The 16,020-nt window shown below is 59.0% G+C and overlaps 1 protein-coding gene across 10 annotated transcripts in view; it reads left to right on the forward strand.

The window, feature by feature from the left end:
* The window catches only part of SLC19A1 (solute carrier family 19 member 1), a 50,155-nt gene that overhangs the window by 14,359 nt on the left and 19,776 nt on the right, over positions 1 to 16,020 (forward strand). For 3 of the 10 annotated variants that reach the window (XR_001888478.1, XM_017888664.1, XM_017888665.1), the window contains exons 1-2: positions 3,246 to 4,587; positions 10,907 to 11,144. Coding sequence is in view for 9 of the 10 variants with exons in the window: in XM_017888664.1 (XP_017744153.1) it covers positions 4,199 to 4,587; positions 10,907 to 11,144 (627 nt within the window). In the remaining variant the exon portion in view is untranslated. Of the gene's footprint in view, positions 1 to 3,245; positions 5,648 to 6,255; positions 6,355 to 6,691; positions 6,999 to 10,906; positions 11,145 to 16,020 lie in introns of those variants that run through there. The other 7 variants (XM_017888668.1, XM_017888669.1, XM_017888672.1 and 4 more) reach the window with 7 other exon arrangements.

Genomic DNA, 16,020 nt, shown 5'->3' on the forward strand with positions numbered 1-16,020 from the left:
AGACAGAGTCTTACTCTGCTGCCCAGGCTGGAGTGCAGTGGCGAGATCTCGGCTCATTGCAACCTCCACCTCCCAGATTCAAGCCATTCTCCTGCCTCAGCCTCCTGAGTAGCTGGGACTACAGGCACCCGCCACCACACCAGCCTCATTTTTGTATTTTTAGTAGTGATGGGGTTTCACCGTGTTGGCCAGGCTGGTCTTGAACTCCTGACTTCAAGTGATCAACGGGCCTCAGCCTCCCAAAGTGCTGGGATTACAGGCCTGAGCCACTGTGCTCGGCTTCTCTTGTGTATTTTAAGAAGTGGGCTGTTTTCTTATTACTCAGTTGTAAGGGACAGTTATGTGTCTGGATACAAGTCCTGTATCAGATACAAGGAATATGAATGTTTCCTCCCAGGTGTGGCCTGACATTTTGTTTGCTTCTTGTGTCGCTGGACACAGATCTACAAGTTTGACAGTGTTAGCTTTTAATTTGGGTCTATCAGCCGTCTCAAATTAGTGTTTGTGAAAGGGATGTGGTAAGTCTGATGTTCATCTTCCCCTGTGGATATCCAGCTGTTCTCGAACTATGTGATCTAGAGACCGTCCTTTCCCCAACTGAATTAAATGGACACCCTTGTTGGAAATCTGTTCTCCGTGTGGGTGGTCCTATTTTCGGACTCCACCAGCTTCCCTTAGTCTCTATATCTCTGAGCTCTCCAACGTCGCTCTTCTTAGTCACAATTGTTTTGGCTATTATAAATCTTTTACATTTTCACCTCAATTCTAATCAACATCTCAATTTCTAAAAAATAAGCCTGTGAGATCTCTATTGGATTGTGCTGAATCTATGGATCAATTTGGGGAGAATTTTCACCTTAAATAAAGCACCTTCCAATTGTCAATGAAAAGAGTCAAACTATGTAAAATATATGAAAAGATTTATGCTGAGCCAAATATGAGTGACCATGGCTTTTGACACAGCCCTCAGGAGATCCTAAAGCATGCATCCAAGGTGACTGGGCACAGCCTGGTCTCATACATTTAAGGGAACATGAGACCCAATCAAATACATGTAAGATAAACACTGCTCTGGTCTGGAAAGGTGGGACAACCTGGTGGGGGCTGGCTTCAAGGTTACAGGTAAAGCTAAAAATGTTGGGATTGGCAATTGGTTGAGTTATTATCAATAGAAAGGAATGTCTAGGTTACAGTAAGGGGTTGTGGAGATCAAAGTTTTATCAACAGTTGAAGTCTCTGGGTCGCAGGCTTCAAAGACTAGATTCTAAATGATTCTTATCAGACTTAAGGTCTGTGTTGACGTTGAAAGCTGGTCAACTTTCCCTGAATTGCAAAAGGGGGTCAGGTATAATGACGTGTATCCATCCCTCCCTTCCCCTCCTGGTCTGAACCAGTTTTTCAGGTTAATTTTGGAATGCCCTTGCCCACAGGAGTGGTCTGTTCAGAGGGTTGGGGGCTTAGAATTTTATTTTTGGTTTACACAATCCATGAACAAGGTGTGTCTCCCCCATTTGTTTAGCTACTCATTAATTTCTCTCAGCAATGTTCTGCAGCTTTCGGTATAGGGAACTTACAAATTTTTCATTAAATGCATTCTTAGGTATTTTCTGATTTTCAATGGCATTGTAAATGCTGTTTTTCAAATTCTGTCTTCCAATTATTTGTTGCTAGATTATAGAAGCACAATTACTTTTGTATATAGACTTAGTATCTCATGACCTTGCTAAATGCCCTTATTATTTATAGTATTTTTGATAAACTGTTAGGATTTTCTGCCCTGGCAATTGCATCATCTGTGAACAGAGACTCTGCCCCTTCCTTCCCAATCATTTCGTCTTCTAACATCATGCATAGGTTTCTCAAATAGCTTGCTTGCAACCAGGATGCATGCCTGTAATTGTAGAGCTCAATGCAAACCTCTTCCGACCGCAGGATGTTCCTGTAGCTGGCCTCACTGCACACTCCACCTGCGGGCAGGAGGGTTATCACCTCCAAGTTCTGGAAATGAGGACCAGGCTGGGTAGGCTTCAAACTCCACCTTGCACTGGCCAGATTTCCACTGGTTATTTTAATTTTTTTTAACACTCTCTTGTTAGATGACATTATTCTAAACAGCTGCCTTGTGATTCCAAAGAGGTTCAAACCTCCCGCTTTCCCTAGTAAAGATGGGCTATTTAATCACAATTTTGTGAAAGTCTGGCTGCAGGGAGACTTGGAGGCATCAGGATTCAGTGTTCTGCTGCTGGGCCAGGCAGGGCTCAACTGGGAGTGTCTGGGCCTGCTGGGGCCACTGTCTGGGGCCCCAGTGGGGCTCGGGATTCAACTCCATAGGACCAGGTCGGACACACTTCCAGGGAAGGAGTGTGGCAGGCACAGGCCCAGGTTAGCCCCACTGCTGTAACGGGCTGTGAGGGTCCTGCGCTCACCTAGGGGATGCAGAAGCCGGGAGCTCCTGGGCTCCAGGGACAACACTCCTTCCTCTAGGGGTTGCTTCTCCGCTCAGCCGCCACAGGGCTTCTGGCTTCATAGAGAAGGTGCTGAGGACGGTGGCCCCGCTCAGCCTCTGAGAGGATGGGGGCCACAGCTGCAGGCCGGCCTGGGCCTGGGGGCCAGTGCTGGGAGGCCTGACACAAAGGCATCCATGTCAGCCCCCTTTCTCCAGACCTTTGGGCCCCTAGGTCCTTGTGATGGGCCACCCCTGGCCGCTGGGAGTGTTAGGAGGTCAGCTCATGGAAAAAGTGGGGTGAAGGCCCGGCGGGAGTTGGGGGTGGAGAGGGGGCAGCTGCAGCAGAGACCCACTGGCCAACAAGCGAGGCAAGGCATTTACAGGGCGCATTGCACCTCTACCAAGCAGATTCAGATGGGAGCAGAAGCACCTGTCATTCAGTGAGACTGGGGCGACGCCTGGAAGGGTAGGAGGAGAAACTGTGTCTGAGGCCGTGTGCAGGCCAGTCCACTGTACACGCTGGGGCATGGAAGGCTGGTCCGCACCCATCTTCCTGCATATGGAGAGCCATGTGCATGTGAGCATACATGTGTCTGTATGTCTCTGTGTCTCTGTATGTCTGCATCGTGTGTATGTCTGTGTGTTTACATCTCTGTATCTGTGCATATGTCTCGGTGGTGTCTGTACGTGTATGTGTCTGTGGGGGGCTGTTTTTGTGTTGCTATAAAGGAATACAGAGACTAAGTATTATACAGAAAAGAGGTTTAATTGGCTCACGGTTCTGCAGGCTGTACAGGAAACATGGTGCCAGCATCTGCTCCTGTGAGGCCTCAGGAAGCTTCCACTCATGGTGGAAGGTGACAGGGAGCCAGTATCACATAGCAAGAGTGGGAGAAGGGGAAGGAAAAGGGGAGTTCCCAGACTCTTTTAAACAATCCACTATCGAGTGAGCTAACTGAACGAGAACTCACTCATCACCAAGGGGATGGTGCTAAGCCATTCATGACGGATCCGCCCTCATGATCCAACACCTCCCACCAGGCCCCACTTCCACCACGGAATCACATTCCAACATGAGATTTGGAGGGAACAAAGAATCCAAACCACATCAGTGTGTGTGCGTGTCTGTGCATGTGTGTCCATCTGTGTGTGCACGTCTCTGCACGTCTGCGTGGATGTATCTCTATGCATGTGTCCATGTGTTAGCATTTGGTCCAAGCCTTGCTTCCAGAGCCACAGCAGCCACAACAGCACCAGCTGAGAGGGAAAGGGCTGCTCGAACGCCACTGCCTCCCTGATGCTGACGGGTAACTTAACCACAGGGACAGCCCTGGGTCTCTCCAGCCAAGGCAGAGAGGATTGGCTGGTTGGTCTCAGAAGGCAGTGGGTGGGCAGGGTCCTCATTCTCTGGCCGAGATTTCTTGGGCCTGGACTATGGGTGCTAAGGCTGCTGAGGAGTGGGGGCCCAGGAGCTGGGGATGGGTCACTGCTGTGGGGTGGGCTGCAGAGCCCACCTGAGCCCCTCCAGGAGGGGAAGGGGTCTCTGTGGCCTGCAGCCCCCAGACATCACTGTATATGGCTGGAGCCTACAGGCTGGAGGGCTGGGATCCATACTGCTAGGCCCCTGCTGATCCCTCCAGCCCAGGGCTTCACCCAGGAACCAGCTCTCCCTCCCGTCCCTAACGCTCAGGCACTTAAACTATTTGACAAACCAATGACGAAATACGCAAGGACGGGGACCGCTGGAGCCTCATGAGGCCCCAAGCACAGGATCCATTCCCAGATGCCAGTGTCACTCCCAAGTCACCTGCTTTTGTAAGTCTCTATTTTGGGTGGAGCCCTCTGGAAGCCCACACCCTGCTGTCTGTGGCCACTCCTCGCAGCGAAGCCTCAGTGGAGGTTTCTGTAAGGTCTTCACCAGTCTCCTGGCTCCTCCCTCAGAGCAGCTGCCTCCAGATTATAATTGCCACGTGCTGTTTGTGGTTGCAGCCCCACCCCCCCTACTCCGAAGCAGCTCCTGCAGGAAACCTGGGCCTTGTGTGGCTGGGGAACTCCCAGGACTCCTGCCACACAGGTGGACCGGAGGACGGCTTGGGCAGGCAGGGGAAGATTTGCTTGGCTCCACCTGGCCGGAGAGACAGGTGAGGGACTGGCCTTTGTGGGTACTCTTCGGGCTGTGGCTCCTTGGCCTTGCTGTTTCCAGGTGGGAAGGGGGTGGGAGCCAACCTTCTGTGGGAAGGGGTCTAGGAGCCTCGCTGCTGTTCATCCTCACTTCCTCTGGGCTTCCTGGCCTGTCTTGCGCATAAAGGGAGCACACTGCCCTGGAGCGCTGGCCCCATGGCCGGCTCCTCTTTGCCTGGAGGGAAGGAAGGCCTCCTCCTCCTTGGCGTTGCCCCTCCTGTCTTCCAGCAGGGCCAGGCTCTGCCCGCCCGTGGAGAAGGCTAGTACTGGGGAGACAGCCAGGGCTCCCACGAAGCAGGGAGTCCCTCCAGGCGAGGCGCTCCATCCTGTAGTGCCCCCTTAAATTCTGCAAGCTAGCCCAGATCCCCTGTTTCCAGCCAACAAATCCTTTTTAAGTTCCTTTGAGATTTGTTCGTGTGGACTCCGGAAAGAAGGCTCAGGCCAGAGCTTTGGGCAGGCGGCCATTTAGGGCAAGGACGCTGTGCCGGCTTCCCAGTGGGGCTGCCCGGCTGGTGGGCAGGAGAGCCAGGGCACTCCTCACACCAGAAGGCAGGTCGTGGACTGTGTCGTCTACACCCGGGAAGGGGTGCATTCCAGGGACGCTGCTCCAGACTCACCGCTCACCTGGGACCCGCAGTCTTGAGGTGTAGGTACCAGGGTGGCCATCCCCTTCTGTTTTGTGCGGCTGACTTCCTGGCTACTCCTTAGCCTTGGGGCCCCCACAGCCCTCGGCTTAGCTTCCCTCCCCATAGCCAGGGCTTGGATAACTCCAGGGTAAAGTGACCCTGTGGCCCCCCACTTCCCCTGTGTCCTGCGCAGTCCTGGGGCTTTCGGCGGCGCTGTCTGCTGCAGCCCCGCGCCTTCCTGGGAGAGTGGCCCAGACCTCCCTTCCTGAGTGTGACTGCGCTGCCGTCCCCACCTGCCAGGCCTGCGCGGGTCTTCCCCGGGCTCTCCCTGCTGGGATGGGGACTGGTGGCCCCGGGCCGCGTCCTGGATCCGACTTGCTCTTCGTACAAGCCGGTAGGGGTCACCGTCAGGCAGGAGGGCGGGCGGCGGGGGTCCTGGGGGCGCCGGATTCGGGGCCGTGCAGTCCCCAAGAGCAGGCTGTGCGTGTCCCTGTTGGAGCCCCAGGAAGGCGGCCCAGGGCCACCCCTGAGGGCGCGTGGGCCCGCCGCGCTCCGGGATCCGGCTTGCGACCGGCCGGGAAGGCAGGTGTTTAACGGTGCAAAAAGGAACGCACAAGGCCTCGTTCCAGGAGGGGGCTAGGGAGGACTAACGGGGGGGCTGGGGGGTGGAAAGAACGGCGGGGAGCAGGGATGGCAGGGTGCCCGCCGGAGGGACCGACCACTTCCAGCGCATTGCCGCCCCAGGATGCTGATGCCGGCGGGGGTGGGGAGGGCGGGGTCGGGGTCAGGTGGCGGCCCAGGGGGCAGGGCCGCAGCACGGAGGGGCCTCGTGACCGGGCGGGGAGAGGCCGGCGGCCGGGGCTGGGAGAGGGCAGTGGGCGGGCGCTGCCGTAGGTGGGAGGATGCCCCGTGGGGACGCTCCTGCAGCTGCGCCCCGCCACCCGCGAGGCCCCGCCCTCAAGGCGCGTTCAGTGGGGACGGACCCGCCCTCCCCGCAGCCGCGGGCCCGCCGCGCCGCCTTGTGGGCGCTGTAGTCCTGGAGTCCGCGTGCGCGGGGCCGAGTCCCGGGAGCCCCAGCTCAGCCGCTCCGCCGAGCCGCAGGTACTGGTGGGGAACGGGGCCGCGTGTCGGGGGCTGCGGGGTGTCTCTTGGCCCTGGGGTGAGTGCGAGGCGCGGGCCGAGGTTTGCAGGGCCCTGTGAAGTGAGTGTGGGGGGCTGGCACTGGGGTCCGCGGGGCTTGGGGAGGGTGCTGGGGCTCGGGCCGGGGTCTGCGGTCTGCGGCCTGGGGGGCCCTGGGGGGCCCTGGGGAGGGTGCGGGGCGTGGGCCGGGGTCTCAGCGGGGGGCGCGGTGGGCTGAGAGCCGGGCGCCTGGCAGAACAGTTGCAGTGCAGCGGGTTTCCCGCCGCTAACTTTCCGCCCCAGCCTGCTATTGGGTTGGTGAGGCCCGCCCCCCAGCCTGCCCTCCGCGTCATCCTGGGGCGCCAAGTCCCACCCCCGGGTCTGGAGGAACGCGTGGATCCGGAGTTCGCGTCCAGGCACGTGCTGCTTCGGGACGGGCCAGCCGGCGGGTGAATCCTGCCAACCACGCGTGGGGCGGGCCCCTGGCACCTCTCCAGGCCATTCTCTTCTGTGCCAGAAACTTTGTAGGTGCAGCTTCCCCTTGGAGCAGCTGTGAGTGCGGATCCAGCAGAGCAAACCCGAGGCGTCTCAGAGAGAGTCTGGACAGCCGCTGCAGCCCTTCCCGAGTGGGTCCTAACAACACCCCTACAGCAGGAAAGCCATCCCGCTAGGGTCCTGTCCATCGGAAACTCCTGTCCTGGGGAGTCTGGCCTGCCTGGCCTCAGGACACAGGTTTAACTAAGGTGGCCCGGAAATCCAGAATGCATCCAGAGGGGAGGTGGGAGAGTCCTTGGAGGTGCCTGTCGGCAGCCCTGTAAAGAGGTGGCCTATAATCCCAGCACTTTGGGAGGCCGAGACGGGTGGATCACGAGGTCAGGAGATCGAGACCATCCTGGCTAACCCGGTGAAACCCCGTCTCTACTAAAAAATACAAAAAAACTAGCCGGGCGAGGTGGTGGGCACCTGTAGTCCCAGCTACTCCCGAGACTGAGGCCGGAGAATGGCGTGAACCCGGGAGGCGGAACTTGCAGTGAGCTGAGATCTGGCCACTGCACTCCAGCCTGGGCGACAGAGCGAGACTCCATCTCAAAAAAAAAAAAAAAAAAAAAAATGGTGGCCTGCCCCCACGGAGACCCGAGGATCCCTGTGCAACCCTGGTTCAATCAGCAGAGCTGAGGCCGCTCTGGCCCAGTGCACCTGCCTGCCCTGTCCAGGCCTGGGAGACAGGCTGCATCTCACTGGCCGCCTTTGGGTGCCACCTGTGCACTGCTTGTTGCAACTGCTAATTGCTTTCTTTCTGAAGGGGCTTTGGTGGATTTTTACAATACCAGATAGTACAGTTTTCTGTGCTGGACACAGATGAGAAACAGTGCTTCTCGGGTGTTTGGGCCTGCAGCAGTGATAGCTGGAGGGTCTAATTATGCTCTTAGGAACCCTGAACTTGGTCATCTGAACAGGGGTGGGAGGGTGTGCAATGCTTTCTTCTTTTTAAACTAGCAGGCGTTCTAAAAACGCGACGAACATTCTTGGTTAGCCTTCCAGAGTAGGAGCTGGTTTAAACACGGAATGATAGGTGGTGTTTGCTTTTGTTTTGATTGCGGGTCTCCAGCCTTCTCAGGTGCTTGGAAGGACAGAGTCTGGGCAGGGGTGGTCACAGGGGACAGTGGGGCTGGCGATTTGCGGGGGCTGTTACAACCTTCTCCTGAGGCAGGGATTCTCACTGCTTCCCCGTGGCCCTCCTGTCTGGCTGGGGACTTCCTTCAGATGCGGGGAAGAGGCCTCAAGCTTATGGGACTGGGCTGGAGTCTAGGCTTCCCCTGGCTTAGGGCTGCATTTCTATGATGGTGACCAAGTTCCCTGTCTTTTCTCTTGGAGGTGGTCTTGGTCATGCGCATCTGCCAGTGGGCTATGTTCATTGCACATAAGTTAAGCATGCTGGCAGCAGAGGCTGTTAAGACCAGCAGCACCCCCTTTGCTGGCTGAGACTCTGGCTGTCTCTCCAAGGAAGGAATGTTCTGGTCGCTTCTGGAGGTGGCACCTTTCCGAACAGGGGGGCCGAAGTACCTGGGGCTCCTGGGGGTCCTGTGGGTGGGGATCTGACTCCTGGGGCTGTGGACTGTGGGCCCAGACCCTGGGCTTAGTTCAGCTCCTGACGGCTCCCGTTGTCTGTGGTGATCTGGTTGCTCTGTGTGTCTGGGGATCGGTGCACCTGTCTAAACCTGCTGATGGGTGGGAAAGTGAGCTTGACAGGGAGTCCCAGGGCCGAATGGGTCTCCCAGTGGGGAGGGGTGGGTGTGGTCTGAGGTATGTCCAGCTCTACCCGTGGCCTCTCTGGGCATCAGGGTCCCTGGTAATGGAGCCCAACCTTTGTGCACTGATCTTCCCAGCTGTTGTCACAGGCCCTGGGGAGGCGTGGAATGCGAGGCCGAGGCAGGTGACCGTCAGATCTGCCTCAGCCTTGCAGTGTCCCCTGCCTGCGCTTCCTCCTGCCTGGCTGGCTGTTTTCATTCTGGCCCTTTGAGAACTTCTGGAGTCCCAGCTGCCTCCAATGGGGGGTGCTGGTCTCATCATCTTCCCAGCCGTGCCCTGCCATGGAGCTCTGGAAATCTCGAGGTTCCCCAACCCTTCCCCCACTTCCCTGCGGCCCCCACGGCAAGCCCACCAGCCTGTGCCTCTTAAGGGCTTCCCTGCTGTCACCTGTCTGTGTGCCTTTGTCACAGATGTGAGTGTGTAGAGGTGTGAAGACGGGACCCGGGATGATGCTGATGGCTTTGCCTGAGTGGCCTGGGGAGGGTCCCCCTCTCCGGTCCCTGCAGGCCACCTCTTTCCTAAGCCTGTGTGTCAGGTTGGGGGCAGTTCAGGGACCACTTCCAGCTTGATGGTCTCTGATACTCAGAGACTGAGTGCTGAGAGCTTGGGGCAGCTTTTCCTCAGAGTCCCTGGACCCCCAAAGCCGGCCTCACATCGAGGGATGCTCTGAGCACGTGCTGGAGGGTTGGAGGAGACTCTCCCCAAATCCAGACCCTCTGCAGACCCCCCCGCCAGCCTCCCAAGCAGGCCCTATGGTGAGGCACAACTGTCCGACTGTGTCAGGCCAGTGCAGACAGGACGGCGACCCCGCCCCGTGCGGCTGCCCAGCTGCCCTCGGCATGTGCCGTGCCCCCACCCCGCCTAAGCAGCAGGTGGCCTTTCCACGAGCACTCTGCCAGGCCTGGCCTCCGGGAGCAGAGGTCGGCTGATACAGACCTGAGGTGCACCCGTCAGGGACCAGGGCTGGGTCCCGGCCTCACTGAGTTGGCTTGGTGTGGGCCCTGACACACTTGTTTATGACGGCTCACTTTTGACTTACTTGAAAGAGAACTTTACACTGAGGCCTTAAATGGAAAACCAGCACTATGTGGCACCTGGAGACATGATTCTGATAAGTGGACAGGCTGCTACCCCGCAGCTAGAAGGCACGATTTGTGGTGGCGAGATGAGCTCTTGCCCGCACCAGAGGAGCCTTTCTCCTGGGCAGAGTCAGGACTGAAAGAGACAAGCCCTCGAGGGGCTGCGTGCTGCTGCTGCTCCGCCACGTGCCCTGGCCGTGTGGGGCGGGGGTGCTGCTGGGATGGTCCCCAAGGTTGGATGCGTGTTGCCTCGTGGATGAAGGCCCGTGGTCTGGGGTGCTCCATTTGGAACGTGTCAGGTCCACTCATGGCTCCTGCTAGCTGCTTTTGTCTAGGATAACCTGCCTCCGGGGATGCTGGGGTCCCTGGGCTCAGGGGCTGGGCCTTGGCTCCATCCCATCCTCCGTCCCATGCATGTTTCACCCCTGGCTGCCCTCAGCCCCCTCAAAGACACCTGCTTTTTCCTCTGCCCTTCCCTCCCTGTGGACTTGGCCTGCATGCCCTTCTGCCAGGGCACAGGGGCGCGTGTGTTTCCCACGGTCGTGTGCAGGATCCAACCCCAGGCTGATGGGGACCTGAGGCTGGTACCTGCAGCCACCCACTGTCGGCCACCCGTGGTGTGACCAGGTGTGTGCCTGGCCTCCAGCAGCGTCTGTTCGGCCTGTGCCCTCCCCGGGCCACCTGGGTGCTTCTACAGCAGCAGCAGGCATGTGGGCTGCCCTTAGGCCTGTGGGGTGAGGTGTGCCCGCCCGGCTGCCACAGCCACACGCGCTGCCCAGCAGTGACATGAGTCTGCTATGGCCCCAAACCCTAAATTTTGTTAGTATAGTTAATCTAGTAAGTCAATTAGTTAATTAACTTGGTTTTGATTGGCATTTAAATCACTCCATGAGACTGGAGACGTCCCTCAGCCTTAGAGACCCTGGAGGTGGTGACAGCCTGGCCTGGGGGACTCCGGAGCAACTCAGGTGTGGGTGGCTCCCAGTTTGGTGCTGCAGGGTGAGGATGGGTCCGGGGTCTGCGTTTGTCTCAAAGGTGGTTGGTCCTGAGTGGCGAGGAGGAGGCCGGCACTGGGCCTCATTCTGCGGGGTGGGGAGGCCTGCAGACCATCTTCTGAGCTGCCCTGACTCCACCCCTCCTTCCAGGCAGAGTGTCACCATCGTCCCCTCCGGAGCTGCATGTGACCTGAGCAGCATGGTGCCCTCCAGCCCAGCGGTGGAGAAGCAGGTGCCTGTGGAACCTGGGCCTGACCCTGAGCTCCGGTCCTGGAGGCGCCTTGTGTGCTACCTTTGCTTCTACGGCTTCATGGCGCAGATACGGCCAGGGGAGAGCTTCATCACGCCCTACCTCCTGGGGCCAGACAAGAACTTCACGCGGAAGGAGGCACGTAGGCGCCAGGGTGTCGGGGCGGCTGCCTGTGGGTGGGTGGGGAGCAGCTTTGGGGGCCAGGGCGCTTTTCCTGTTGGAGGCGTGAGCACTTGAGGCTGGAGAGGGTGAGTGGCCATGTCAGCTGATAATGGTCCCGGAGCGAACCCGGCTGGGGTCTCACACCCCCTGCAGCGGGCACCATCAGATGGAGGGGCCTGGCTGCGGCTTAATAACCAGGCTAGATAAAAAGTGATACTGTTCCTGCCGAGAGGGAGCCTGCCCCACCCCACCTGCCAGGCTGGGCTCATCGGCCCTCCTGGAGGAGGAAGCCCACGTCCAACCCTGCTGGGCACCTGCCTCCAACAGACTTAGTGGCTATTTATCTAAAGAGATTATTGAAGGAATTTTCATTTTACTCAGCCATGAGGACAAAGGGTCTTATTGAAACTGTTCTAATAGACTTATGCCCAGTCACGGGTCTCTCAGGCCACATGAACGGTGGAGGCAGGAGCAGCCGTATCTGAAGCAGTTTCCTCCTGGGGCTGTGGGGTCCTTGTCCATACGGCACGTCCGCACAGGAGGAGCCTGGAAGTTCTCACAGGCTGCCGGCCCAGCTGATCACCCCGACACCCCATCTCAGGGCCTGGGGCCTGCTCAGCTGCCCATCTCAGCCGCTGTCCCCGTCCTCTGCAGCACAGCCACCTGGCCCCTGCACCCACATTGCTGTCGCTAGGCATGCCTCTTGTTCCCTGTGTCTCCTGGCTGGAAGCCGGGCCCCCACCCCTCGCAGACCCTAGAATTGTGAAACTGATGTGCAGCCGAGGGGTGTGGTCTTGGAAAAGTGGAGGTGCTGCCCTTCCCGCGTGCCCGGCTCAGAGCACCATGCGTGTGTGACTGTTGTCTAGTCCCACGGCCAGCACTGCTAACCGCCAGGGCGGGGTCACTTTCCAGGTGAGGACAGGGTCTTTTCCTGGCTCTGGCTGTCGGTGGCGGGGCTGGGGCTGGAGCGGCAGAGCCATCTCCTTGACCCCTCATGAAGTGCCTTCTGCTCCTGGCCAGTCTGCCCCTCTCCCTGCCACCCACTGACCAGATGGCATCTCTGCTCTTAGTGGAGGGCCACTGTCAACCGCCAAGGTTATTTATAGGGATGAGCATTATGTGTGGCATTTCCCTTAAAATAACACCATAAGAAAAGTCTCTAGAGCGAAAATGTTTAAATCCCATCTGCCTGCCCTCTCATGTTGCACATTAATGGATTACAAAGTAGATTCCAGAAATTAAGCCATTCCATCAGGCCTTGGATGTCATCAGAGGGACGATGGGTGCAGGTGCTCTGTGCACCTGCCACTTGGCGGGGGCCCCTGATCTCAGCTCCTCTGGCTGCAGGAGAGGCCGGAGGAGAGCTTTATCGCTCCCTGCCTCCTGGGGTCCAACAAGAACTCACGGGAGCAGGCACGTGGGCGCCGAGGTGCGGGGGCGGCCACCGGTAGGTGGATGGGGAACAGCTTTGGGGGCAAGGGAGGCCCAGCCTGCCAGTACTTGCCAGCCCCTGTTGTTGCCGGGCTTGTGTCTAGGAAGTTCGTGTAAGTGGTGTCTTATGACCCAGCTTTCGCAAGTTGCTCTCCTGCCCAGTCTGACTTAAGAGATGTTCCACGTGGGTTCAAGGGTGTTCTTAAGCTGCGCCTACCGGGTTGAACTACAAGGTGCTTATCTGGTGCTTTGCTGGAGGCGATTAGGGGATTCCGGTTTCTGCCACTGCTTGGTGATGGCTTCGGGTAGAGCACGAGCCGGCAGCCTCAGGCAGTGGGCCTGAGTGACCCAGCTGGCCCGGGCTGGCATTTCCAGCTCACTGCTGGGGCAAATGTTGCTTCCTCTGCAGCCTGCCACGGGCTGCCTGTGTTCCCCTCACCAGCTCGGGTGTGCTGCTGAGCGCCAGCCATCTGGCCGCTGTGAGGAGCGTGGTTTCCGTTGCTCACATTTGCTGTGCCTCCATTTCTCCTGCCGTGGGCCGGTGTTTCCTGGTATCCCTGCGGTTGCTGTCCTCCTTGGACCTGGTTCCCTCCTCTGCTTCCTGGAGACCCTGTGCCCTTGGGATTGGACTGGCTGTGTGTTACGTATGATGTTTCTCTGGAGTCATTTTGAATTTGGCCACATTTCCCTCTGGGGTTTCTGCTTTGAGTGGCAGCTGAGAGTGCTTTCCGCGGCCGGGTCCGTGAGGTGCTCCTGGGTGGGTTGCGGTTGCCTGGAACCTCACTGGAACTGTGCTGTGTGGTGGGAGCTGCAGCCCCCACCCTCCTCCAGGGAGACCCCCGGCCCAGGACCCTGTGCACAGCCATCCTTCCTGACCCGCGGCCCATGCCCCATCCCCAGCCAGTCCCTGTTGGGTGCCCTTCTCTGGCATCCAGTCCTGCTGCCCCACGCCCGGCCCTGCCCCAACGTCCTGCCTGCCTTTGGGCCTTGCCCACCTTCCCACCTCCCTGTTCAGAGAAGCCTCCCTTGCTGTCCGGGTGTAAATTTGGGTGCAGCTCCCTGCACTCTGCCCATTCAGCCTGGACCCCAACCACAACCTGTGGAGAACAGGGCGGACGCTAGGCTCAGGCAGCAGGAGGCTGTCCTCGTGTCAGAGCCGTGGCCGCCTGACAGATGCCACCTCCCTGCTGGGACCGTTGTGGGGGCCCCTCCCCCAGCAGCCTAGTAAGTGGGTCGCAGGTCACAGCTCTGGGCAGAGCCTCCCTGCTGTCTGCCTGCCAAAGCTGAGGAAGGGGGAGTAGGGGCCATCGAGGAGGTGCAGGGAGAGGAGCAGGAGGGCCCTGGGTGGGTGTTGGGGGGTGTTAAGGCTCCACCTTGACCCTGTGGTCTGCCAAGGGGGAGCTCTGCACTCGGTCCCTCAACTAAGACCAGGAGGTGCCTGATGAGGCCCCGGCCTACAGAGCCGGTTCCTGGTGGAAGAGGAGATGAGCGAGGTGGGCAAGGCTTCTAGGACCCCCAGCGCCCTTTTCCAGAGAGCCGTGGGCTCTGGGGAGAGCCTCTTTGCTGGTTGGCTACCATTTTGCCTCTGGGCTGTGGGCAGGACCTGTGCCCTGGCCAGGGGCTGGGGCGGTCATGCCCCCGCGCGGCCTCCTGTGTCTGGGGGTCAGGGGTCCCTGAGGCCCTGGGAGGGCCCCTGCCTCTGAGCCGCTTCTTTCGGCCTCTGCAGGGGTTCCCTGGGCTGGCCCCGAGGAGGAGCCTCCCGCGGTCAAGCAGGCCGTCAGCCAGGAGAGCTTGCCCACAGTGGGGCTGTTTGATGTCCCCAGGACATTGCTGTAAACACAGTGAAGAAGCCGATGGCCGGCCCTGAGGCTCTCTGTGACCCGGCATGGTCACTCAGCCTCCTGACGCCTGACCTACCCTCAGAGTGTCCCAGAATGTCCTGAGCAGGATGGAGTGCAGGAGGGACCTTGGGTGCCTGGTGCTGCTGGGACCACAGCCTTCAGGTCAGCCTGGTCTCCATGACGGTGCAGGCTCCGGGGTGCAACCTCAGGGTGCCCTGAGGTGGGGTCTCTGGGCAGCCTTCCCCTGAGCCCCTGGGAAGCTTCTCAGCATGCTGGCCTGGCTGCAGGGGGCCTGTTCCCCAGGCTGGTCCACAGTGACCGGTGGCCAGACCTCCGACACATCGGGCCACACATCTTAGGTGTGCTGAGAGGCCCTGGGGGGAGCGTGGCTGGACAGCACCTCCTATGCTTGACCCAGGGTTTTGGTCTTTTCAAGTTGTGGCTGGGCCAGGGGGCTGAGTCACCTGGGGCCAGCATGAGTAGGGCTGTGGGGTTGCTGGTGGTCAGGCCTGAGTCAGGTGGGGCCTACTGGAGGCCCAGAGTCCAGCAGCGCCCTGCTGGCCCACCTGGTACCAACCTCCAGCGGATCTGAGGTGGGGTCTGGTGGGGCCCCTGGGCAGGGCCATCTGCTGAAAATGCACCTGGGCCCCCGGGGAGGCTCCAAGCATAAGGTGGCTCCCACATCAGTCCCCAGGGAGGGGCAAGGCAAGCGGCTTGCGCCTCACGGGGGTGGGGCCTCTTCCTCTGGACTGTGCCCAGGTGAGCCCAAGTGTGCCTGCAGAAGCCCTGGCCCCTGCCAAGCCAGCTGGGGACATTTGGTGCCTGCCTGGAGTAGAGTCTGGGGCAGTGCCCTCTGACCTTGTCCTGTAGGAGGTAGCACCCCCAGACCCATGCCCAGCTCCACGTTCCCATGGAAGGTGGATGTGTGTTGAGGCCACAGGCACAGAAGCCAGGCCCGGAGTGTCCACCGGCAGCTCAGTGGCCAAGGCTGTGGAGCTGGGTTCCCACATAACATGTGATGGAGGAGGTGGGGGTGGGCAGGCCGACAGCCTGTGCTCCCCGTCCTGGGTGGGTGTAGGGCGGCTGCAGGGGTGCTTGCCCCCCTCCCTGCCCCTGGGTTGGAGCCTGGCCTGAAAGACCTTGCTCTGGGGACAAGTGTGAGATGGGAGTGCGCAGCCCAGGGCCCTCTGCCCTTCCCCACGCCCTCTCTTTCCCCTTCTTCCCTTTCCTGTCTTTCTTCCCCTGCTGGGTTCCCCACAGTCCCTCCCACGAACCTGCTGTTCCTGATCCTGCTCTTCCTTTCTGTGCCTTCTGTTTTTGTCTCTCTCCAGGAAGGATGGAAGGAACTTGTGTTAGTGTGAATGTGTTATGGGTTACAGCTCTGTTTTCCATATTGTTTAAGATGAAATAAAACCATGTTTTTATTCTATTAAAAATAGAGAAGCTGGCTGGGTGTAGTGGCTCATGCCTGTAATCCCAGCACTTTGGGAGGCCAAGGCGGGCAGATCACCTGAGGTCAGGAGTTCGAGACCAGCCTGTCCAACATGGTGAAATCCCGTCTCTACTAAAAATACAAAAAT

The sequence above is a fragment of the Rhinopithecus bieti genome, unplaced genomic scaffold, assembly GCF_001698545.2.
Source record: "Rhinopithecus bieti isolate Rb0 unplaced genomic scaffold, ASM169854v2 scaffold_18153, whole genome shotgun sequence".
NCBI lineage: Eukaryota > Metazoa > Chordata > Mammalia > Primates > Cercopithecidae > Rhinopithecus > Rhinopithecus bieti.